Consider the following 26589-nt stretch of genomic DNA (forward strand, 5'->3'; position numbering starts at 1 on the left):
CCTAAATGGCCTAACTTGTATCTTGAGACTGTCTCCCTTGTTAGGCTCCCCAAAAAGAAAAAAATCATCCTCCCTGCTCCTAGTCTGCCCAGTCTGATTATAATGTTATACATTTCAATCAGATCTCCTTTCATGCTTCTCAATGGGTGAATGTGGGCCCAGTCAATTGAATCTCCCTTTGTAGGACAGTCCTGCCATCCCTGGTATCAGCCTTACGATCCTCTGCTGCACTCACTCAAAGGAAAGTATATTCTTTCATGGGTAGATGAGACCATACATTTTTGTTCTCATCAAGACATCTTGACTTCTATACTCAAATGCACTTTCAATGAAGGTCAATGAAGGACTGGTATGGATTCTTGCTGCCTATAAAATTGTTGCCAGGCTTGTTTACATAATAACAGTGATTGAACCTCAATGTAATTAACTCCTTGAGGACCTATTGATAATGCCTACAAGCTGTTTGTCATTCTGGCTGGTGTCCAATAATTGTAGCAAGAACAAAATCAACAAGCTTCAAGTTAGAGAACAGCTTAGAAAAAAAATTACCCCCTCCAGCTTTGAGTTTCTACTTTTTAACATCTGCCAAAAAGAAAAGTGCTTGCTTTATTCATGGCACGCATTCAAATCTCTGATGTGAATAGGGCTAGATTAAGGTCCTGTTTTTTGGTCACCTCCTCCATATAAGAACTTAGCTATCATTTCAAAAGTAACAGAATATGGGAAAGCGTGCTGATATAAATGGAAAGGCTGTCAACATCATCCAAAACTCTTCGCACCCTGGTAATGATCTCTTACAACTCTTCCATCAGGCAGAAGCCTGAACACACACCAGTAGGTTCAGGGACAGCTTGTGACAATAAATAAATCAATCAATCCTTGAAGACAGCATGGGTAACAGAAAAGGGATGCAGACCCATAACTATGGATGTCTACCTTTTTTCCTTTGCTTTCACTGTCAGATTTGAGAGTCCTCTGGGCACAGAGCAGAGGGAAATCAAACAGAACTATTTCTAATACATTTTGTTGCATGAATCTAAATACACTTCTTTAAATCTTGTATTCAGCTTTTAAAATAGCAACTAATAAAAAGAATGTAAATTATTCAGGATTAACCTAATTTCCATATGGTAAAAACAATGACTGCAGATGCTGGAAACCAGATTCTGGATTAGTGGTGCTGGAAGAGCACAGCAGTTCAGGCAGCATCCAAGGAGCTCCTTGGAAGGCTCCTTTAGGGCCTTGGATAGAGGTGAGGGAGGAGGTGTGGGCGCGAGGAGGTTGAGCAATTCATCAACTTCACCAACACATTCCACCCTGACCTTAAATTTACCTGAACCATCTCTGACACCTCCCTCCCCTTCCTGGACCTCTCCATCTCTATTAATGACGACCGACTTGACACTGACGTTTTTTGCACAACCACCGACTCCCACAGCTACCTGGATTACACCTCTTCCCACCCTACCTCTTGCAAAAATACCATCCTGTATTCCCAATTCCTCCGCCTCTGCCGGATCTGCTCCCAGGAGGACCAGTTCCACCACAGAACACACCAGATGGCCTCCTTCTTTAGAGATCGCAACTTCCCTTCCCACGTGGTAAAAGATGCCCTCCAACGCATCTCGTCTACATTCCGCACCTCCACCCTCAGACCCCACCCCTCCAGCCGTAACAAGGACAGAACGTCCCTGGTGCTCACCTTCCACCCTACCAACCTTCGCGTAAACCAAATCATCCGCCAACATTTCCGCCACCTCCAAACAGACCCCACCACCAGGGATATATTTCCCTCCCCACCCCATTCCGCCTTCCGCAAAGACCGTTCCCTCCGTGACTACCTGGTCAGGTCCACGCCCCCCTACAACCCACCCTCCCATCCTGGCACTTTCCCCTGCCACCGCAGGAACTGTAAAACCTGTGCCCACACCTCCTCCCTCACCTCTATCCAAGGCCCTAAAGGAGCCTTCCACATCCATCAAAGTTTTACTTGCACATCCACTAATATCATTTATTGTATCCGTTGCTACCGATGCGGTCTCCTCTACATTGGGGAGACTGGGCGCCTCCTAGCAGACCGCTTTAGGGAACAACACCCGCACCAATCAACCAAACCGCCCCGTGGCCCAACATTTCAACTCCCCCTCCCACTCTGCCGAGGACATGGAGGTCCTCGGCCTCCTTCACCGCCGCTCACTCACTACCAGACGCCTGGAGGAAGAACGCCTCATCTTCCGCCTCGGAACACTTCAACCCCAGGGCGTCAATGTGGACTTCAACAGTTTCTTCATTTCTCCTTCCCCCATCTCACCCTAGTTCTAAACCTCCAGTTCAGTAACTGTCCCCATGACTTGTCCGGACTTGTCCTACCTGCCTATCTCCTTTTCCACCTATCCACTCCACCCTCTCCTCCCTGACCTATCACCTTCATCCCCTCCCCCACTCACCCATTGTACTCTATGCTACTTTCTCCCCACCCCCACCTTCCTCTAGCTTATCTCTCCACGCTTCAGGCTCACTGCCTTTATTCCTGATGAAGGGCTTTTGCCTGAAACGTCTAATTTCCATATGCATGGCATGAAATGAGAGAATGAGTAATGTGATTTTTACAATGAGCACAGAACTGAGATCGTTTGTGCTTGTTCAACAATCGTGAGTGTTTTAGTCAGTCCGTGGTATAGAAGATGAACTTCTGGGAATTGCTTGCACATCACTCATCAATGTCTGAACAAAGAACAAAGAAAATTTACAGCCCAGGAACAGGCCCTTCGGCCCTCCAAGCCTGAGCCGATCCAAATCCACTGTCTAAACCTATCGCCCAATTCCTAACCATCTGTATCCCTCTGCTCCCCACCTCCTCATGCATCTGTCCAGACACACCTTAAATGAATCTACCGTGCCTGCCTCCACTAGCTCTGCTGGCAATGCATTCCAAGCACCTACCACCCTCTGTGTAAAGTACATGCCGTGTGCAGTCCCCTTAAACGTTTCACCTCTCACTTTAAATGCGTGATGTCTCGGTATTGAATCCTTTACCTTAGGAAAAAGCTTACCTCTCTCTACCCTGTCTATAACTTTCATGATTTTGTAGATCTCAATCAGGTCCCCCCTCAATCTCCTTTTTTTCTAATGAAAACAATCATATTCAACCTCTCTTCATAGCTAGCACCTTCCATACCAGGCAATATCCTCGTAAACCTTCTCTGCACCCTCTCCAAAGCATCCATATCCTTTTGGTAATGTGGCAACCAAAAGTGTACACAGTATTCTAAATGCAACTGAACCAAAGTCTTGTACAATTTTAACATGACTTTCCAGCTCTTATACTCAATACCCCGTCCGATGAAGGCAAGCATACCATATACCTTCTTAACCACTCTATCTGCATGTCCAGCCACCTTCAGGGTACAATGGACCTGAACTCCCAGATCTCTCTGCTCATCAACTTTTCCCAAGGCTCTTCCATTTTCAGTATAGTTCGCTCTAGAATTAGACTTCCCAAAATGCATTACCTCACATATGTCTGGATTGAAATCCATCTGCCACTTCTCTGCCCAACTCTTCAGTCTATCTATATTCTCCTGTATTCTTTGACAGTCCCCTATGCTTTCTGCTCCTCCACCAATCTTCGTGTCTACTGATCAGACCACCAATGACCTCTTCCAGATCATTTATGTATATTACAAACAACAGCGGCCTCAGCACTGACCCCTGTGGAACACCACTGGTCACTTTTCTCCATTTCGAGAAATTCCCTTCAACTACTACTCTCTGTCTCCTGTTGCTCAACCAGTTCTTTATCCACCTAGCTAGAACACCCTGCACACCATGTGACTTCATTTCTCCATTAGTTTACTATGGGGAACCTTATCAACCTCCTTACTAAAGTCCATGTACATGACATCAACAGCCCCTCCTTCATCTATCAACTTGTTCACTTCCTCAAAGAACTCTATTAAGTTGGTAAAGCATGATTCACCCCACACAAAATCTATCACTGATAAGCCCATTCTTTTCCAAATAGAAATAGATTTTATCCCTCAGTACCTTCTCCAGCTACCTTCCCACCACTGATGTCAGGCTCACTGGTGTGTAGAATGGAACATCCCTACGACACTTCTTGTACTGGGGGATGACATGAGTAACCCTCCAGTCATCTGGCACCTCACCTGTGCTTAAAGATGCTACAAAGATATCTATCAGGGCCCCAGCTATTTCCTCTCTTGCCTCCCTCAGCAACTTGGGATAGAACCCATCTGGTCCGGGGATTTGTCCAATTTAATATCCTTTAGTCTACCAAACCCATCTTCCCTCTTTATGTCAACGTGATCCAGAGTAAACAAACTTCTATCTCTAATCTCAGCATTCATCACTTCCCATTCCTCAGTGAACACTGATGCAAAGTAATCATTGAGAATCTCACCCATTTTCTCAGGTTCGACACACAACCTTCCTTCCTTATCCTTTAGTGGACCGACCTTTCTCTGGTTACTCTCTTGCTTCTTATATAAGAATAAACAGCCTTGGGATTCTCCCTAATTCTGCTCGCCAAAGCTATTTCATGACCCACTTTAGCCCGCTTGATTCACACACTTAAGAATGGTCCTATTCTCCCGATATTCCTCCAAGGCCTGTTCTGTTCTTAGCTGCCTGGACCTTATGTACGATTCCCTTTTCCTCTTGGCTAGTTGCACGATTTCTCCTGTCATCCACAGTTCACGAATCTTGCCTTTCCTATCCCTTGTTTTCAAAGGGACATGCCTATCCTGCACTATCTTCAACCTATCTTTGAAAGCCTCCCACATATCAAATGTGGACTTTCCTTCTCAATTCAGTCCTAAATCTGCTCCCCCTAATTTTGAGGCTATGCCCTTTTGTCCTAGTTTCACCCATCAGTGGAAACATCCTCTCTGCTTCATATCCTATCTATTCCTTCATAATTTTATATGTTTCTGTATGATTTCCCGCCCCCCCCCCCCCCCCCCGCCCAATTCTGCTAAATTTGAATGAATATATTCCTAGTTTACTTAGTCTCTCCTCATAAGCCAACCCCCTCAACTCCGGAATCAACTTAGTGAACCTCACTGCACCCTGTCAAGTGCCAGTACATCCTTTCTCAAGTAAGGAGACCAAAACTGAACACAGTACTCCAGATGTGGCCTCACCAGCACCCTGTACAGCTGCAACATAACTTCCATACTTTTAAACTCAATCCCTTTAACAATGAAGGCAAAAATTCCATTTGCCTTCCTAATACCTGTTGTACCTGCACGCCAACCTCCCGTGATACATGCACAAGGACACCCAGGTCCCTCTGCACAGCAGCGTGCAGAAACATTTTACCATTCAAGTTAATTTAGGAAGAGTTTATGGGTTACTAAAGGTTATGTCTGCAATAAATGCCATTCATTGCGAATCCTATCAGATTGAATAGATTGGTTGGAGAGGCAGTTAGAAGCAATGAGGAATTTACAAGAGCAAGGGGAGGTGATGGATGGCAGTTATAGGAAGGGGGGAAAGTCTCAGATACAGTCACATAGATGGGTTAACTCCAGGAAAGGTAAGAGAGGTAGGCAGCTAGTGCAGGAGTTTAGATCAGAGTGCTGCTGGAAAAGCACAGCAGTTCAGGCGGCATCCGAGGAGCAAGAAAATTGACATTTCGGGCAAAAGCCCTTCATCAGCTAGTGCAGGAGTCTTCTGTGGCTATCTGGATTTCAAACAAGAATGCTGTTTTGGAAAATGTAGGGGGTGATGGATTCGAGGAAAATGTAGCACAAACAGCCAAGTTTTTGATATTGAGACTGGCTCTAATGTAATTAGAGGTACATCGGGTTCCAAGTGATTGTGTTAGGAGACTCTCTAGTCCGAGGTACAGACAGACGTTTCTGTGACCAGCAGTGAAAAATTAGAATGGTGTGTTGCTTCCCTGGTGCCAGGATCAAGGATGTCTCAGAGAGTGTGCAGAATGTTCTCAAGGGGGAGAGGGCCCAGCATGAGGTCATTGTACACATTGGAACCAATGATGTAGGAAGGGAAAAGGTTGAGATTCTGAAGGGAGATGACAGAGAGTTAGGCAGGAATTTAAAAAGGAGATACTCGAGAGTAGTAATATCTGGATTACTCCCGGTGCTACGAGCTAGTGAGGCCAGGAGTAGGAAGATAGAGCAGATGAATGCATGGCTGAGGAGCTGGTGTATGGGAGATGGATTCACATTTTGGATCATTGGAAGCTGATTTCGGGTAGAAGTGACATGTACAAGAAGGGCGGATTGCACCTAAATTGGAAGGGGGCTAATATACTGGCAGGGAGATTTGCTAGAGTTGCTTGGGAGGAATTAAACTAGTAAGGTGGGGGGTTGTGGGGGGGGCGGGTTTGGGAGCCAGGGAGATAATGAGGAAAGATTACAATCTGACACTGGCACAGTTGAGAACAAAGGTGAGTCAAACAGTCAGGGCAGGCAGGGACAAAGCAGAGAACAAGGTAAGACTGATAAACTGCATTTATTTCAATGCAAGAGGCCTAATAGGGAAGGCAGATGAACTCAGGGCATGGTTAGGAACATGGGACTGGGATATCATAGCAATTACAGAAACATGGCTCAGGGATGGACAGGACTGGCAGCTTAATGTTCCAGGATACAAATGCTACAGGAAGGATAGAAAGGGAGGCAAGAGAGGAGAGGGAGTGGCATTTTTGATAAGGGATAGCATTACAGGTGTACTTAAGGAGGATATTCCTGGAAATACATCCAGGGAAGTTATTTTGGTGGAACTGAGAAATAAGAAAGGGATGATCACCTTATTGGGACTGTGTTATAGACCTCCCAATAGTCAGAGGGAAATTGAGAAACAAATTTGTAAGGAAATCTCAGTTATCTGAAAGAATAATAGAGTGGTTATGGTAGAGAATTTTAACTTTCCAAATATAGACTGGGACTGCCATAGTGTTAAGGGTTTAGATGGAGAGGAGTTGCTAAGTGTGTACAAGAAAATTTTCTGATTCAGTGTGCGGATGTACCTACTTGAGAAGGTGCAAAACTTGACCTAATCTTTGAGGGCGGCACGGTGGAACAGTGGTTAGCACTGCTGCCTCACAGCGCTTGAGACCCGGGTTCAATTCCCGCCTCAGGCAACTGACTGTGTGGAGTTTGCACATTCTCCCCGTGTCTGCGTGGGTTTCCTCTGGGTGCTCTGGTTTCCTCCCACAGTCCAAAGATGTGCAGGTCAGGTGAATTGGCCATACTAAATTGCCCGTAGTGTTAGGTAAAGGGTAAATGTAGAGATATGGGTGGGTTGTGCTTCGGCGGTTCAGTGTGGACTTGTTGGGCCGAAGGGCCTGTTTCCACACTGTAAGTAATCTAATCTAATCTCTTGGTAAATAAGGCAGGACAGGTAACTAAGGTGTCAGTGGGGGAACACTTTGGGGCCAGTGACCAAAATTTTATTCATTTTAAAATAGTGATGGAAAAGGATAGACCAGCTCTAAAAGTTGAAGTTCTAAATTGGAGGATGGCCAATTTTGATGGTATTAGGCAAGAACTTTCAAAAGCTGATTGGCCACAGATGTTCACAGGTAAAGGGATGACTGGAAAAAGGGAAGACTTCAGAAATGAGATAACAAGAGTCCAGAGACAGTATATTCCTGTTAGGGTGAAAGGAAAGGCTGGTAGAATAGGGAATGCTGGATGACTAAAGAAATTGAGGGTTTGGTTGAGAAAAAGAAGGAAGCATATGTCAAGTATAGGCAGAATAGATCAAGTGAATCCTTAGGAGAGTATAAAGGCAGTAGGAGTATCAGAGGGAAATCAGGAGGGCATAAAGAGGGACATGAGATAGCTTTGGCAAATAGAGTTAAGGAGAATCCAAAGGGCTTTTACAAATACATTAATGACAAAAGTGTAACTAGGGAGAGAATAGGGCCCCTCAAGATCAGCAAGGTGGCCTTTGTGTGGAGCCGCAGGAGATGGGGCAAATGATAAATGATTGCATCAGTATTTACTGTGGAAAAGGACATGGAAGATGTAGAATGTAGGGACATAGATGGTGACATCTTGAAAAATGTCCATATTACAGAGGAGGTTGGCTAACGTGATGCCACTGTTTAAGAAAGGTGGTAAGGACAAGGTAGGGAAATATAGACCAGTGAGCCTGACATCGGTGGTGGGCAAGTTGTTAGAGGGAATCCTGAGGGACAGGATTTACATGTAATAGTGGCATCACGTTAGCCAACCTCCAGTCATCAGGCACCTCACCTGTGACTATCGATGGTACAAATATCTCAGTAAGAGGCCCAGCAATCACTTCCCTAGCTTCCCACAGATTTCTAGAGTACACCTGATCAGGTCCTGGGGATTTATCCACTTTTATGCGTTTCAAGACATCCAGCAGTATTTCTTCTGTAATATGGACATTGGAAAGGCAAGGACTGATTAGGGATAGTCAACATGGCTTTGTGCATGGGAAATCATGTCTCACAAACTTGATTGAGTTTTTTGAAGAAGTAACAAAGAGGATTGATGAGGGCAGAGCAGTAAATGTGATAATATGGACTTCAGTAAGATGTTCAACAGTGTTCCCCATGGGAGATTGATGAGCAAGGTTAGATCTCATGGAATACAGAGAGAACTCACCATCTGGATACAAAACTGGCTCAAAAGTAGAAGACAGAGGATGGTGGTGGAAGGTCATTTTTCAGACTGGAGGCCTGTGACCAGTGGAGTGCCACAACGATCAGTGCTGGGTCCACTACTTTTCATCATGTATATATATGATTTGGATGTGAGCATTAAGTGTTATAGTTAGTAAGTTTGCTGATGACACCAAAATTTGAGGTGTAGTGGGCAGCAAAGAAGGTTACCTCAGATTGCAGTGGGACCTTGATCAGATGGGCCAATGGGCTAAGAAGTGGCAGACGAAGTTTAATTTAGATAAATGTGAGGTGCTGCATTTTGGGAAATCAAATCTTAGCAGGAACAATACACCTAATGGTAAGGTCCTAGGGAGTGTTGCTGAACAAAGGAGTGCAGGTTCATAACTCCTTGAAAGTGGAGTCGCAGGTAGATGGGATAGTGAAGAAGGGATTTGGTATACTTTCCTTTATTAGTTAGAGTATTGATTACAGGAATTGGGAGGTCATGTTACGGCTGTACAGGACATTGGTTAGGCCACTGTTGGAATAGTGCGTGCAATTCTGGTCTCCTTCCTATCAGAAAGATGTTGTGAATCTCGATAGGGTTCAGAAAACATTTACAAGGATGTTGCGAGGGTTGGAGGATTTGAGCTATAGGGAGAGGCTGAACAGGCTGGGGCTGTTTTCCCTGGAGCATCGGAGGCTGAGGGGTGACCATATGGAGATTTATACCATCATGAGGGGCATGGATATGATAAATCGTCAAAGTCTTTTCCCTGGGGTCAGAACTATATGCCATAGGTTTAGGGTGAGAGGGGAAAGACATAAAAGAGACCTAAGGGGCAACCTTTTCATTCAGAGGGTGGTATGTGTATGGAATGAGCTGCCAGAGGAAGTGGTGGAGGCTGGTACAATTGCAACATTTAAAAGGCATCTGGATGGGTATATGAGGAGGAAGGGCTTAGAGATTTATGGACCAGGTGCAGGCAGGTGGGACTAGATTGTTTTGGATATCTGGTTGGCATGGACGATTTGGACCAAATGGTCTGTTTCCTTATTGTACATCTCTCTGACTCTATGATTCTAATAATCCTTTTTACTGTTATTCCTACCAAAATGGATGACCTCACTTTTATTTACATTATATTCCATCTGCCAGACCTTTGCCCACTCACTCAATGTATCTGTGTTCCCCTGCAAAGTTTCACAGTCTTCTGCATGCTTTGCTCTGCCACTCACCTTAATGTCATCTGCAAACCTTAACACATTCCACATGGTCCCCAACTCCAAATCATCTATATCAATGGTCCAACTTGCTTGCAATGTCTTCATAGAATTCCAGCTCTTCATGAACCTATGCTGCATCTGCCCAATGGGACAATTTCTATTGAGATTTCTTCCTTGATAATAGACTCAAGTATCTTCCCCACTACAGAAGTTAAGCTAACAAGTCTATAATTCCTCATCTTTTGTCTACCCCCCTTTTTAAACAGTGGCATCATATTTCCTGTTTTCCAATCTGTTAGAACTACCCCAGAGTCCAACGAATTTTGGAAAATTACCAGAAGTGCCCTTGCTATTTCCCCCACCATCTCTGGGCCAAGAGACTTGTCTCTCCTTAGCTCCATTAGCTTGGGTAATAATGATTGGTTACAGGTCCTCCCCTACCATTGTTTTATTGTCAATTACTGGCATGTTACTAGTGTTCTCCACTATGAAGACTGATGCAAAATACCTGTTCAATGCCATGGCCATTTCATCATTTCCCATACCTAAATGCTCCTTCTCAACCTCTAAGGGACCAACATTTACTTTAGCCATTCCTTTTCATTTTCTATATTTATAGAAACGTTTGCAATCTGTCTTTATATTCTGAGCTAGTTTTTCTCATGTTCTATCTTTTCTTTATAGCTCTTTCCATGTCTTTCTGTTGATTTTTAAAGTTTTCCCAATCTTTTAGTTTCCTGCTGTTCTTGGCCACTTTGTATGCCTTCTCTTTCAATTTGAAAGCCTCCCTTATTTCCTGAGACATCCATAACAGATTACCCCATTTCTTACAGTCCTTCCTTTTCATTGGAATATTCTTTTGCTGAGCAATTTGAAAAAGTGCTTTGAAAGTCCTCTACTGCTCGTCAACTGTCCAACCATAAATCTTTGTTTCCAGTCTACTTTCGTCGACTCCTCCCTCATCCTATTGTAGTCGTACTTGTTTAAGGCCGGACCCTGGTATTGGATTTTACCTTCACACTCTTCTAAATTCAACCATACTGTGATCACTGCTTCCAAGAGAATCCCTAATGATGAGATCATTAATTATTCCTGTCTCATTACACAGGACAAGATCTAGGAGAGCTTGCTCCCTCGACGGTTCCATTACATACATAGGTGTTAACAGCAGGAATCCCCTCAGCTCTGCTGAGAGCACACCATGTGAATAAAACGATTGAATGATGGAGAGGAAGAGAGTATAATTCAAATGGAGGACAGTGTTCAGGGTCTGAGGTTGTTAAATTCAGTTTTGAGACTTGAAGGTTGTAAATTACAGAAGCAGAAAATGAGGTGCAAAAGGAAGACATGTTAGAAAGACAAAATTAGAAATTATTGGAAAAAATTTCAGGTAGTTGGCAGCATCTGTAGAGAGAAAGTAGGGTTAATGTTTTGTGTCCAGTAACCCTTCTTCAAAACCGATTGTAGCTCGGAAAACTTTGGTACACATGCTGAAGATGGGGTTGGATGGGAGGGTGTAAGGGAAAAAAAAGTAGGAACCCAGAAAGAGAGAAAAACATTTGGGCAGTCAAACAAATGGATAAATGAATGAATAGCTGCTAATGGGAACTGTTAGTGGCTGACTACAGGTTGGTTGTGATAGCAGCCCCATGTGATGAGAAGGTCTGGTGTCTGGGGTTTGGGGTAAAGACATTTAAGAAGGTGCTAAGGGCCTAAAATGATTAAATTCTGTACTGAGACCTAAAGGTTGCAAGTTCCCCAAGTGGAGACTGAGGTGTTGTTCTTCCAGCTTGCGCTGAGTTTCCCTGGAGCACTGTAGCAAGCCCGAGGCAAACATGTTGGCCTGGGAACACAGTGTGCTGAAGTGGCAGGCAAACAGAAGCTCAGGGTCAGTTGTTCAGCCTGCTTTTCACATTTTACAGTGAACAGCCAGATTTCCAGACCTAGGGAATTCGAGCAGCTGAAGTGAGATGAATCCAGGTTTAGGAAGAAGATAATATTGACATAGCACTGCTTCCCTTCATTAGTTATCAAAGTTCCCTCTCATCAGAAGATCCCCTCCAACTCCCCACCCTCCCCCCTCTCCCCCCCACCCCCCCCCCCCCCCCCCCCGCCATGAAACACCTTAGGCCTCAGACATGGCTTTCCAAAACTCAGCCAGCAGGAAGTTGAGGCTCATTTTTGCAAACAGAGCCTAGGTGTTCTGTGAAGCCATCACTCAATCTGTGATTTGTCTCTCTAACGTAGAGGAGACTGCATTGTGAGCAGTGAATACAGTAGACTAGATTGAATCAAGTGCAGGGAAATCACAGCTTCGCCTGGAAGGTGTCTGGAGTCTTGAATAGTGAGGTGGGTGGAAGTATTCAGACAAAAGTCGCACCTTCTGTGATTCCATGTGAGGCTGTGGGGATGTGTTGGGAGTGGAGGAGTGGGCCAAACAGCTGTGTTGATCATGACCACAAATTCAGCCAAATCGCATTTCAGCAGGAGCAGAGCATCCTTATTCACTGAATAAACTGATAGGTCATCTCAAGATTCTGACCCATCTCAAAACAAAAATTTTTCCTGATTTGTAACCTAGTTCTCTGCTGATGAAATGTACATGTATGACCTCTGAGCCACCAAACCTAATCCAACTGATACAGTCTATTCAGATAGATATTGCTTATTCTCTTTGTTCTTTCAATCAAAAGTCTTAACATCCTAAAATAACAAAGGAGGATTTACTAGTCTTGGTAGATGTCAGGTGCCTTGCTCACATTGTGAAAAGGTAGTGAGACACCCAGGTTTACTTCTTAATGAAAGGCCTATCTTTTCTCCACCCAAAGCTTTAGGAACATGATCATCGGTAAATGCCTATTGTGGGATTGGGGATTATGGGGAGAGGGGAGCAGAGGTTTGTAACCATAGGACGTGGTACCTATAAGTCATCCTTATGCTCCACTGTGCACATGATCGTGCAGACTGAGGGATGCACCCTCCTCAAAGAAGTGCAGCTATCCTAAGCTAGTTTAGCAGTGGGGTAGGCGAGATCTTCTTTGTCCCACCTGAAGCTGATATAATTACTAGAATTGTCCCAGTTATTATTTCCAAAACATAAATAGGAATTATCTTATTCTCATTAGGGGTTGAAATTGGATCTTAAGCAGTCCCTTAATACTTATATTGATCACTTAGCAATGGTGTAGAGAGATTGGACTTGGGCCTTCCCGACTGGAATTTAATCTTGCAAGGTGGAAGATGGGTGGTTCAATCAGTTCTAAATTTGAAGCTGAGTTCTAAGATGAAAGGACAGAATTGACAATTTCAAAACAAAACGTAAGGTTTGATTGCTTAATATTTTGAAAAAAAGAGTTTGAATTTATAAGTTGTCCTACATGAATAACCTCAAGATGTCCCCTACTCAGCCAGTGAATTATAATATTTGGAAGTAATAACCAGTTTGGTATGGAAACAAAAGAACATTAATAGTTTGTATTTCTTCCAGACTGTCGGCTGTGATTATGAAATAGAGTCCAATGCAGTTGAAGATCGATGTGGGGTGTGTCATGGGAATGGCTCTTCCTGTCAGACTGTAAAGAAGACATTTGAAGAGAGTGAAGGATTAGGTAAGAATTTTCTTCATGAAATTAAGTTTAGTATCAAGTAAGTTCCTTGTGTCCTGACTAACTTCCCACTTTGACTGTGTGGCAGAATGCTTGGCCAGCCAGTTCTCATTGCTGGTAAGGGTAGTGCAAAATGCATGGTATCATTTCCTAAATTGTAACAATTACTGCACTTTGAAAGTGCTTCACTAGCTGCAAAATGCCTTGGAAGGTTTTGAAAGGTACAATCCAAATGCATGTCTTGATTATTGTCATTGGCAAAGTGTACCATGTCGTCACTGCAAAGTATACCATGCTCTTTCTGCTGTATGAAGAATTTTGTCAGAAAAAGCTCTCACATAATTTTTTAGGTTCTCTTCAATAAAAGTGCAGGATTTAAATATCAGTATTAAATCTATGCTTTGTTAGAAAATTATATACCAAGATACCCAGATGTAGCCTGACAATTTCTCTGAAGCCACTGCTTTTTTTTCCCCCTTCTGTTCCTATGTATTGAGTGCCTGGGAGATAACGTTCACTCACGTGACAATCTTGATCTGTATAACCGTTATTGTGGTGGATTTTGCAAAAAGGGTGTCGTTTAGTGCAGAGGATGCAAATAGCATTTCTTGCAATGAATATTTGTCACTGAATTAAACAGTTTGGTGCCACCTCATCAGTCAGGTTTTGTATTCATTCATGGGATGTGAGAATCTGGACCAGCATTTATTGCCCATTTTTGGTTACTTTTGAGAAGGTGGTGAGCTGCCTTCTTGAACCACTGCAATCCATGTGATGTGGCTAGATGTCGCTCAGGGGTACCAGGATTTTAACCCAGCAACACTGCAGGAATGGCAATGTATTTCCACTTCAGGATGAAATTCCCCCTCATTCTTCTAAACTCAAATTAAAATAGTGTTACTGATCCAATCTCTCTTCATACATCAGCCCTGCCATCCCAAGAATCAGTTAAATCTTCCTTGCACTCCCTTTAAAGCCAGAAGAAACTTCCTCAGATAAGAAGACAAAAATGACACACAATATTCCAGGTGTGGTCTCACCAAGGCCCTTTAGAACAACAGTAAGACATCCCGACTCTTGTATTCAAATTCTCTTGCTATGAAAGCAAGTGTACAATTTGCCCTGTTCACTGCCTGCTGCAGCTGCATATTTACTTCCGGTGACTGGCAGTGATATCTTGTTGCCCCTCTCCTTTCTCATTCAAGTAATAATCTGCATTCTTGTTTTTGTTACCAATGTGTGTGGCCTCACATTTATCCACATTATACTTTGTCTGCCATGTATTTACCCATTCACTCAACTAGTCTAAATCACACTTAAGCATCTCTGCATCCTCCTTACAGCTCACCCATCCACCCAGCATTGTGCCTGTGCAAATTTTAAGATATTACATTTAGTTCTCTTATCTAAATCATTATTACATATTGCAAAGAGCTGGAGTCCAAGCACTGGGGATCCCTGTGGTACCCTGCTAGTCACCAGCTGTTTCCTGTCTACCAAGCAGTTCTGCAGCTATATTAGTACACTACCCCCAATACCAAGTGCTTTAATTTTATACACTAATCTCTGATGTAGGACCAATTGAATGCCTTCTGATAGTCTACATAAACCACATCCACAGGCTCCCCTTATCAACTCTTACTGGTTGCAACGTGAAAGTGTCGAGTGGATTTGTCCAGCATGATTTCCTTTTCATAAATCCGTACTAATTCTGTTAGATCCTGTCACTGTTTTCCAAGTATTCAGCTATTCAATCTGTTATAATTAACTCTAGCATTTTTCTCACAACCAGTGTCAGGATAATTGGTCTATAATTCCATGTTTTCTCTCCACCTCTCTTCACTCTAAAGTCAATAGAATCTTGAAAAATGACCATCAATGATTCTACCATTCCTAGAGCCACTTCCTTCAGTCCTCTGAGATTTGGAATATTGGGCCATGGGGATTTATTATCCTTTAATCTCATCATTTTCCTAAATACCATTTTACTACTAAAGTTGATCCCTCCAGTTCCTGCTTCTCCCTGGACCCTGCATTCCCCAGCATTTTTGGGATGTCTGTTGTGTGCTCCTTTATGAAGACAGAACCAGAATATGTATTTAACTGATTTCCATCTCTTTGTTTCAGTTTATAATCTGTCCTGTTTCTGAAAGTTAGGAACCTACCTTTGTGTTTACGTTTTTTTTTCTCTTTGCATATCCAAATAAGCTTTACAATCAGTTTGTATGTTCGCCACAAGCTTACTCTCGTACTCTACTTTCTCCCTCTTAATCATTTCTTTTTTTCAGCCAGTTTGTATGTCCCTGCCTTGAGTCTACTACTAATACTAAGATTCCCAAGTACAGCTATTTCTATGTTGACAACAATGTTACTTATTTCAAGAGAAGAGTGATATTAAGACTTAATTTAAAAAAAAACCTTTGTTTCCAGTTGGAACTTATTGAAAAAGGGACTGCAATTATTCATCACAGTGATCTAGTGAGTCAATATGTCTTTTACCTGCTTTCTTGAAATAAAGAGGACATTTTCTGGTGCTAGTGCATTAATTGCTTTTATTTGATCATTTCAATTATTGTACTTGTGAATTGTTAGAGTTTGGATAATGAATAGAGATTGACAATTTTAACATATTTCCTAATTATTAATTCATTGGCTTCATTTGAAAAAGCTGTAATATGCTGCTAACTCACTATGACCTGATGTGTGCTTAGAACCTGTTTCTGGATGACTTGAAGCAGCATCTGTGTTCCATGTCTTAGAAAATTACTTTCAATTTATTTTTGGGCATAAGGCAGCACCACTGATATTCAAGGAGTCTCATTTAATGAGGAATGTAATGAAAAGTCATGATAATCAATGAAACATAATAGATTGCAAATACTGCATTTATGCTTCTACAAGTCATATTTTTACGCACTTTTGTTTTATTGTTTAACCAAAAAGAGCAATGCAATTGAGACATGACCTTTCAGAAGAACATACAGCTGCTTGACACATTCATTTGACATTTCACTGTCCACGGTCATAACAAATGATATTAATGTACCGTTGTTCTCATTTAAAATTCAGTGGAATCTTCTACAAGAAGTAGTTGAGATATTTGCATGCTTCCAAGATAAATATTTTTTGTCTCAAATAGAATTAGAGTAGGCTGAAATGTGAACAGATGATGAATGCTCCCAAATTCCATCTAGAAAAGAAATCATGTATCTTTAGCACAACATAATTTTCAGCATTTTCTACATACTGCTGAAGTTATGCTTCAGTTTACTTTGATTTCTTCCCCAAAATGAATATGTTAAGATGTTTCCTATCTTTACTACTTGCATACTATAAGCCTAGTTCCTACTGGACTCTGGTCTAAATTGTCTTCCTTTTAGGGATTTTTGGATTTATAATGAGAATTTTCACCCCCACAAGTGCGTGGGTTTATGTCAGTTGAGAACTTGAAAATATCAAGGGAAAACTACAAAAATCTGAAAATTGTTTCTTCATTTTTGCTATCTTGCTGAGTCACTTTTCTTGATTGCATGTTAGTTTTTTTGAACTTCTGGCACAGTGGTGAATACTGCATAAAGTAGTTTTCAGCATAGATTCAATATAGATTGAATTTAGATTCAGTCGTCAATACAGATTTCCATGTCAGTACGATGAGTATTTTGGAAGGGAAAATTAGAAAATTCTGAAAATACACTGCAAGTCATGCAGCATCTCTGGAGTGAAACAAAGTTAACCTTTGGGAATTTATGAAGCTGAAAAGATTCTGAGGGAAGATTAACTCTGTTTCTGACTTTTGAATATTTCCAGAATTTTGCTTTTATTTCAAACTTACAACTCTGCAGTTTTTTTACCTCAGAACAAATGATGATATGCTCATGTATCTGCTGCCCTTTTCCTTCCCAATGATAGAGGTTCTGAATTTTGAAGATGCTCTGAGATCTTTGGAACTTGAAACTCAAAGAGACCTAACACTAAAATTAACATGCTGCTTTTACTAAGCAACACCCTCAGAAACTGTTTCTGCTGGCTGACTACCTCTGCAACATAATTCTGTTTTGATTGATTGATTTCCTTATTGTCATGTGTATTTTTTTAAAGTACAGTGAAAAATGTTGTATAATGTCGCTACCCTCCAGCGAATCCAGTATGGCACATTCAAGTGAACAAAATGTTGCAGTTTTCAAAATGCGATAATGTAAAGTCACCATAGTCTTGCCAGACCAGACCAGCCTGCTCTCTTATTAAGGAGAGAGACAGCTGATGATAGTTTAGCCTGACAGTCACCAAACCACAGGCAAGAGTAGAGCCCTTCATGGTAACTTCAGCTGGTGCAGGAATTGAACCCATGATATTGGCACCACTCTGCATTACAAACCAGCCATCCAAGCTATACACTACATCTCTCCCTTACTTAGTGGCATAGCTTGTTTGGATAAGTCAAACTGATGTATGAGAAGAGATTGAGTCAGTTAGGATTATATTCACTGGAGTTCAGAAAAGTGAGGGGGATGAATCTCATTGGAACCTATAAAATTCTAACAGGACCTAGACAGGTTTCATGCAGGAAGGATGTTCCTGATGTTGGGTGAGTCCAGAAGCAGAGATCACAGTCTAAAGATATGGAGTAAATTATTTAGGACTGAGAGGAGGAGAAATTTCTTCACTCAGAGAGTGGTGAGCCTGTGGAATTCACAACCGCAAAAAGCAGTGGAGACCAAAAGGACATTAGTGAACCAGATTTTTTTTTTCCCTGACAATTGTTTGACTCTTAGTTCTTAAAATGACTTAGAATTTTCTTAAAATGGCAAGACTCATAATTTCAGTTTTATTGGTAATGCACTCTAAAATCTTACCAATGACCAAGGCCAGGCTAACCAACTTTTAATTTCCTGTCTTCTGCCTCTCTCCCTTCATAAACAGGGATGTTACCTTAACTATTTTCCAGTCCTCTGGTATCTCCAAATGAGACTGATATTTTGAAATTCCTGAGAACTTTTGATGGGTTAGGGTTAGGGTTGCTGGTGTAAGGAAACTTTTTCATATTTGCTGGTTTTCAGAGAATGGGGTCATTCTGAAAGTTGTCAAACAGTTTGACTCCATTTAAGTTGGCAGATGCCCCTGTGTGTATGAGACCATCTATGCCCCAGCAACCAATAGTGTGTGGCTGCAGAAAATTATGTTCAGAGTCATCTGCGTCTATGTTGACTACGTTCTCTTGCTCTTTTGCTGTGATATGTATATGTGGCACTCTTCTGTTAACAGTGGTCTTAGTAGTTGATGTGAATGACAAACATAAGGTTTACCACAAGCCTTGAATTGCTTCTTTCTTTTCAGATATTAATGGGATGTTGGTGACTAGGCCAGCAATTACTGCCAATTCCTGGTGCTCATAAGGCAGTTAGGAGCCAACCACATTGCTGTAGGCCTGGGGTCACATGTAGGCCAGATGGCAGTTTCCTTTCCTGAAAGACATTAGTAATCCGGATGGATTTTTCCCGAGAATCAGCAAGGGTTTTGTCACCTTCCTTCAACTTTTAGTGCCACATTATCTGGCTTTCTGGATTAACAGTCTAACGATAATACCACTAGGTGATCACCTCCCAGTTTAACAATAGCACAACGTGCCATCTGGAGGGGTTAACCAACACCACAGTAGAAATATTATTTGCACAAGTCACAATTTGTTTGTGAGATTGCTGCTGTTGCTTTTCAGGTAGTTTCCTTACACATGAGCAACGAACAATGTTTCCAATCATTAAACTTGGAATGTGATATTACTTTGTGCAATTACTTTCAGCAGCTTCAACTTCGATAGCTCTGGACGCTGAAAGCGATAGTATCTTGAGCAGCCCTGGCATGCCTTTGAAACTCAGTGAGTCTGCAACTTGCAAGGCTGTCTGCACCTTAAAATGATGTCTGTCCAGCAAGTAGTACACCCTTCGTAAAGATTCAGACCCCTTTGTTTTGTATTAGTATTGTCATAAGTATGCGGTTCTTCAAAAAAAAGCCAGAGATATCTAGAATTAAAAGTGTAATGAACATTTATATTAAAACAACTTCCTCATCCTTTGCTTCTGTTTCCAACTCCTTCTATTGGTGGAATTCTTTATGATGGCTTCAAGTGACTGGAATGTACAATGATGTTCTTTCAACACACTTTAAGCTGTAGATTTTGTCAAAGGAGTGTTGGCAGGTTGATATGTTGTATGTTATACATTGTATACACTGTAGCCATTGTTATTGAAGTAAATTTTTAAGGTAGTTATGGGCTGCCAATCATGCAAGCTTTTCTTTTACTTCATTAGCTTATCGAGTATTGTTGGAGCTTCACACATCCAGGCAAGTGGAGAATATTACATCACAAACTTAAACTTTGGGGAATCAGGAGATGAGTTACTTGCTGTACAGTTTCCAGCCTCTGATCAGATACGGTAGCCACAGTATTTATATGGTTCGGCCCAACATGTCCAGACCGACCCTCCAAAGAGAAACCCACCCCCTTTATTTACCCCTGACTAATCCACCTAACACTATGGGCGATTTAGCATGCCCAATTCACCTTTGGACTGTGGGAGGAAACCGGAGCACACCCACACAGAGACAGGGAGAATGTGCAAACTCCACACAGACAGTTGCCCGAGGCGGGAATTGAACCCAGGTCCCTGGTGCTGTGAGGCAGCAGTGCTAACCACTGAGCCACCGTGCCGCCCACAACAGTTTGGTCAACAGTAACCCCCAGGTTATTAAATGGATTTAAATTATGGTAATGCCACTGTATCAGTCAACTCTCTCTTGTGACTTAATATTACCTGCTGCTTTTCAACCCAAGCTTAGTGGGCCATGAACCAAGTGCAGGTAAATGAGATTAATGTAAGTTGGTGTTTCTGGGTTGGCATAGGCATGCAGGCCAAAGAGTCTATTTCTATGCTGTATGACTCTGTTACAAATTGCTTCATTAGCTGAGGTGGGCTAAATTCCAGGCAACAATCTGTGTGCATTCCCACTCTGTTCTCATGATGGAAAAAAAAGCTGCTGAGCTTCCAACAAAGTTACGATAGACAATTTAGAGTATCCTTATCAAAATGGAAGCATTGGAATCTTACCAATTTTTTTGAAATGCGCTGCCAAAGATGAAGGCTGTGGTGCATCTCTACTTCCAGGCCCTTATCCCCACCACCTCTCACATTATGTGTCCCCACCCCCCTCACATCAAAGAGCTGACCAGAATTGGCAACTGTAGCTACAATGAGGTCAAACCCTTTTAGATAGGCATAATTTTTTGGCCTTTGTACACGTTTTAGTGCCCATACTGAACAACCCATGTGTGTGTCTTCCACACACTCATACAGAGAAAGCCAGGCCCACACCATCAGAAAAGAACTCAGGAGAGATTGAGAAGGAAAAGGGCCTTGTGGGGGCTTAACAAAATGTTCTTTTCCTTCTACTCCAGCCAGGTCTGTGGAACAATGAAAAAAACAACAGCAAGCATGCCCAAGCTGAACAGGGCATGAGGTCAGCAAGAAAGGAGGAACTAGTAATCTGGTTATCTTCTACTCAGCCAATGAATGCAGTTAGCCAGAGAGACAGAAATCATTGGCTGAATAACCTACCAATCAGGATAGTGTGTGTGTCCAATTGGCGGCATTGTATAGTGACCATCAAGATTGATAGGCTACTTAGCCAATGTGCTTGGACAGTGCTCGTGTTCTTATTATGGTGATTAGTGTCGTGTGCATCACCCTCTTTCGGTCTTGGTGGAATGAACATTAAAGCTAAAAGAATCATTTTCATTTGGAAAGCTCATTTGTATGGAATCAAAGAGAACTCACGGAAATAACAGGAGACCTCTTTGATAAGAGACTAGAAAAGCTAATAACTGTGTCATAGAACCACAGAAAAGATAAAGTTTTACAAAGAGGCCATTCCACCCATTGTTTAGATCAGAGTGGTGCTGGAAAGGCACAAGAGGTCAGGCAGCATCTAAGGAGCAGGAAAATCGACATTTCGGGCAAAAGCCCTTCATCACTTCTCGGATGTTGCCTGACCTGCTGTGCTTTTCCAGCAGCACTCCGATCTAAACTCTGGTTTCCAGCATCTGCAGTCCTCACTTTTGCCTATTCCATCCATTGTGTTGATACTGGCTGAATAAACTAACCACCCATTCCAATCCCACTGTCAAGCACCTGTTCCATAACCTTGTAAGATACAGTGTTTTGGGCACAGATTCAAATTATCTTTAAGTGGGTTGAGGGTTTCCATTACAACCAACAAACAAGACAAAAAGCAGGACACCCATCATTCTCTGAATGAAAATGTTTTTCCTCATGCCCCTCTAATTCTTCTGTCAGCCTATGCCCCCAGTAATTGCCTTCTCCCTGAAAAGAAACTGGTCTTCACTGTCCACCTTATCCAAGCTCCTCATTATTTTGTACACCACAAGTAAGTCACTTCTTCCCCTAATCTCTTCTAAGGAATACACACCAACCTACGCTCTCTTTAGAGCATATATCTTTCATATAATGTGATGACTAGAACTTGACACAAAATTTCAGCTATGGCCTAACCGGTTTCTTATACTGTTCCAAGGTACTGTTATACTGTACCTTGCTTTGTATTCAATACTTTCCCCAATGAAGAAAACATTTGTTTATGTTCTCACCACCTACCTGTCCGATAACCTTCAGAGACTTGTGGATGTGCATTCCAAGGACTTGCATCTCCTCAACCCTCTGTTTGTTGTATGTTCCCCTGCTCTGTTTTCCTTTCCCAAGTGCCCATAAGAAATAGGGATAGAAATAGACAGTTCGGCCGGTCAAGCCTGCTCCGCTGTCACGTCCAGTTTCATGCCCTTTCCCTGGATTCCCCAGAAGATTCCAAGAATCTGTCTCTCTCCGTCTTCCCAAATGCAAAGCTTCACAATTCTTTGCATTGAATTCCATTTGGCGTATTCTCACTCATTCAATGAAAGCTATTGAAGTCACCCTGAAGTTGACAGCTATCCTCTTCACCATCAACTATCCCACTAAAGTTTCTAATCTTGCCTCCCACATTAAAGTCTAAATCTTTAATATACATCCAAAACAGTAAGGGATCCAGCATTAAGCTCCATGGAATACCAATGGAAATTACTTTTCATTCACAAAAATATCTGTCAAGTTTTGTTTCCTATCATTAAACCAATTGTGGATGTAACTCACCATATTCGAGTTTGCCAGAGTGGCAAGGAGAGAAGGTGAGGTGGTGCGAGGGCTGCCGGGAAGGGTAAGTTTTCCCGCTTAAAAATGGACTTACCTCGGGAATCGGGCCTCCATTTTGCCTGAGCAGCGAGGAGAGAAAGTGAGGCAGAGTGAGGGCTGCCGGGAAGATAAGGGCTTAATTTATATTTGGGCAGTGGCTAAACCCAAGATACTACACGTGTAGTATCTCCCTCCTCACCCTCTGTGGGAGCTGAAGAACGTGGCTGACATTCCTGACTCTTACACTTGCAAGACATGTGTCCAGCTGCAGCTGTTGATTGACCGCATGATGGCTCTGGAGCTGTGGATGGACTCACTGTGGAGCATCCGTGATGCTGAGGAGGTTGTGGATAGCAAGTTTAGTAAACTGGTCACACTGCAGGTTAGGATTGCTGAGGGAGACAGTGAATGGGGTGACCAAAAGACAGAAAAAGAGTAGGAAGGCAGTGCAGGTGTCCCCTGTGGTCATCTCCCTCCAAAACATGTATACCGTTTTGGATACTGTTGGGGGAGATGGCTCACCAGGAGAGGGCAGCAATTGTCAAGATCATGGCACCATGGTGGGCACTGCTGTTCAGAAGGGTGAGAAATAGACTCGTAGGGCCATAATCATAGGGGATTCTATTGTGAGGGGAGTAGATAGGCAGTTCTGTGGCAGAAAACGGGACTCCCGGATGGTATGTTGCTTCCCAGGTGCTCAGTTCAGCGATGTCACTGATTGGCTGCAGGGCATTCTAAAAGGGGAGGGTGAACAGCTAGTTGTCTCAGTATATATAGGCACCAACGATATAAGTAGAAAATAAGATGAGGTCCCGAAAGGAGAATTCGGGCAGCTAGGAGAGAAGTTAAAGAGGAGGACCTCAAAGTTAGTGATCTCGGGATTACTACCAGTGCCACGTGCTAGCCAGCGTAGAAATGAAAAAAATAGGCAGGATGAACATGTGACTTGATGGTTTAGGAGGGAGGGGCTCAGATTTGTTGGACATTGGGACTGGTTCTGGGGAAGGTGGGACTATTATAAAAGGGACGGTCTACATCTGGACCAGAGTGGAACCAATGTCTTTGGAAGAGTTTTTGCGACTGCTGTTGGGAGGTTTTAAACTAATGTGGCAGGGGACTGGGAACCAGAAGAGAAAACAAGTAGGCAGCGAGGTGGAGACTGCAGACTGTAAGAATTATGAAGGTAGCATTAATGAAAGAAGAGTAGGCAGAGAGCAGATGAGCGCATAACAACTGGTGGCCCGAAATGCATCTACTTTAGTGCAAGGAGTATAGTGTGTAAGGCAAATGAACTTAGGGCTTTGATTGGTGCCTGGGATTATGACGTTATTGCAATCACAGAAACTTGGTTGAAGGAAGGGCATGATGATTGACAACTAAATGTTCCAGGATATAGATGCTTCAGACAGGACAGGGAGGGAATTAAAAGGTGGGGGGGGGTGGAGTTGCATTGCTGGTAAGGGGCACTATCACGGCTGTGCTAAATGAGGACACTATGGAGGTCTTGGGTAGTGAGGCATTATGGATGGAGCTGAGAACAAACGGTGCAGTTACATTGTTGGGCCTCTATTACAGGCCTCCCAACAGTGAGCGTGAGGTAGAAGAATAAATAGATAAACAGATTATGGAAAGATGTAGAGGCAATAGGGTAGTGGTGATGAGAGATTTTAATTTTCCCAGCATTGACTGGGATACACTTAGCGTCAAAAGTCTGGATGGGGTAGAATTTGTAAGAAGCGTCCAGTAGAGGTTTCTAGAGCAGTATGTCAATAGTCCGACGAGGGAAGGGGCCATATTGGACCTGGTACTGGGAAACGAGCCAGGCCAGGTGGTAGAAGTTGCAGTGGGGGATTTCTTTGGGAACAGAGACCACAATTCTGTAAGTTTTAGAATACCTGTAGATAACGAAGAGAGTGGTCATAAGGGAAGAGTACTAAACTGGGCCAAGCCCATTTATATATAAATTAGGCAGGAGCTCAGAAATGTGGACTGGACACAGCTATTTGAAGGGAAGTCCACATTTGATATGTGGGAGACTTTCAAAGATAGGTTAATGATAGTACAGGTTATGCATGTCCTGTTGAAGGCAAAGGATAGGAAGGGCAAGATTTGTGAACCATTGATGACAGGAGAAATTGTACGACTAGCCAAGAGGAAAGGGGAAGCATACATAAGGTCTAGGCAGCTAAGAACAGAACGGGCCCTGGAGGAATATCAGAAGAGTAGGGCAAATCTTAAACGAGGAATCAAGCGGGCTAAAAGGGTCAGGAGATAGGTTTAGCAAGCAGTATTAAGGAGAATCCCAAAGCATTTTATTGTTCTATAAGAAGCAAGTGGGTAACTAGAGAAATGATTGTTCCACTAAAGGATAATGAAGGAAGGCTGAGTGTCGAAACTGAGAGAATGGGTGAGATTCTGAATGATTACTTTGCATCAGTGTTCACTGATGAATCTTGAGAACATGATGAATCTTGAGATTAGAAATGGAAGTTTGATTAGTCTGGATCACGTTGACGTAAATGGCAAGATGTGTTGGTAGGCTAGAGGTTTTTAAGGTGGACAAATCCCCAGGACCGGATGGGATCTATCCCAGGTTGCTGAGGGAGGCGAGAGAGGAAGTAGTTAGGGCCCTGACAGATATCTTTGTGGCATCCTTCAATACAGGTGAGGTGCTGGATGATTGGAAGGTTGCTCATGTTGTCCCCATATGCAAGAAGGAGAGTAGGGATATTCCGGGTAATTATAGACCAGTGAGCCTGACATCAGTGGTGGGAAATTTGCTGGAGAGAGTGCCGAGGGATAGGATCTATTTATATTTAGAAAAGAATGGGCTTTTCAATGATAGGCAACATGGTTTTGTGCGGGGGAGATTGTGCCTTACCAACTTAAGAGAGTTCTTGGAGGAAGTGGCCAAGTTGATAGATTAAGGAAGGGCTGTTGATGACATATACATAGACTTTAGTAAGGCGCTTGATAAGGTTCCCATGGTAGACTAATGGAGAAAGTGAAGTCACATGGTGTGCAGGGTGTTCTAGCTAGATGGATAAAGAACTGGTTGAGCAGCAGGAAACAGAGAGTAGTAGTTGAAGGGAGTTTCTTGAAATGGAGAAAGATGACCAGTGGTGTTCCACAGGGGTCAGTGTTGGGGCCATTGTTGTTTGTAGTATACATAAATGATCTGGAAGAGGGCACTGTTGGTATGATCAGCAAGTTTGCAGATGGCACGAAGATTGGTGGAGTAGCAGAAAGCATAAGGGACTGGCAGAGAGTACAGGAAGATATAAATAGACTGGAGAGTTGGGCGGAAAAGTGGCAGATGGTTTTCAATCCAGGCAAATGTGAGGTGATGCATTTAGGCAAGACTAATTCTAGAGCAAATTATACAATGAACGGAAGAGCCTTGGGAAAAGTTGATGAGCAGAGAGATCTGGGAGTGCAGGTCCATTGTACCCTGAAGGTTGCTGAACAGGTGGATAGAGTGGTCAAGAAGGCATATAGTATGCTTGCCTTCATTGGACGGGGTATTGAGTATCAGAGCTGGCAAGTCATGTTAAAATTGTACAAGACATTGGTTCGGCCGCATTTAGAATACTGTGTACAGTTCTGGTCGCCACATTACCAAAAGGATATGGACGCTTTGGAGAGGATGCAGAGAAGGTTTACGAGGATATTGTCTGGTATGGAAGGTGCCAGCTATGAAGAGAGGTTGAGTAGGTTAGGTTTGTTTTCATTAGAAAAGAGGAGATTGAGGGGGTACCTGATTGAGGTTTACAAAATCATGAAGGGTATAGACAGGGTGAATAGAGATGAGCTTTTTCCCAGGGTAAAGGATTCAATAACAAGAGGTCACACTTTCAAGGTGAGAGGTAGAATGTTTAGGGGGATACACGTG

The 26589-nt window shown here is 42.8% G+C and overlaps 1 protein-coding gene across 4 annotated transcripts in view; it reads left to right on the top strand.

Moving 5' to 3' along the window:
* Positions 1-26589, top strand: part of LOC140479591 (A disintegrin and metalloproteinase with thrombospondin motifs 12-like) — a 569904-nt gene that overhangs the window by 371572 nt on the left and 171743 nt on the right. For all 4 annotated transcript variants that reach the window (XM_072573412.1, XM_072573420.1, XM_072573430.1 and 1 more), the window contains one exon: positions 13344-13464. In XM_072573412.1, coding sequence (XP_072429513.1) covers positions 13344-13464 — 121 coding nt within the window. The remainder of the gene's footprint in view (positions 1-13343; positions 13465-26589) is intronic.

The sequence above is a fragment of the Chiloscyllium punctatum genome, chromosome 1 (assembly GCF_047496795.1).
Source record: "Chiloscyllium punctatum isolate Juve2018m chromosome 1, sChiPun1.3, whole genome shotgun sequence".
NCBI lineage: Eukaryota > Metazoa > Chordata > Chondrichthyes > Orectolobiformes > Hemiscylliidae > Chiloscyllium > Chiloscyllium punctatum.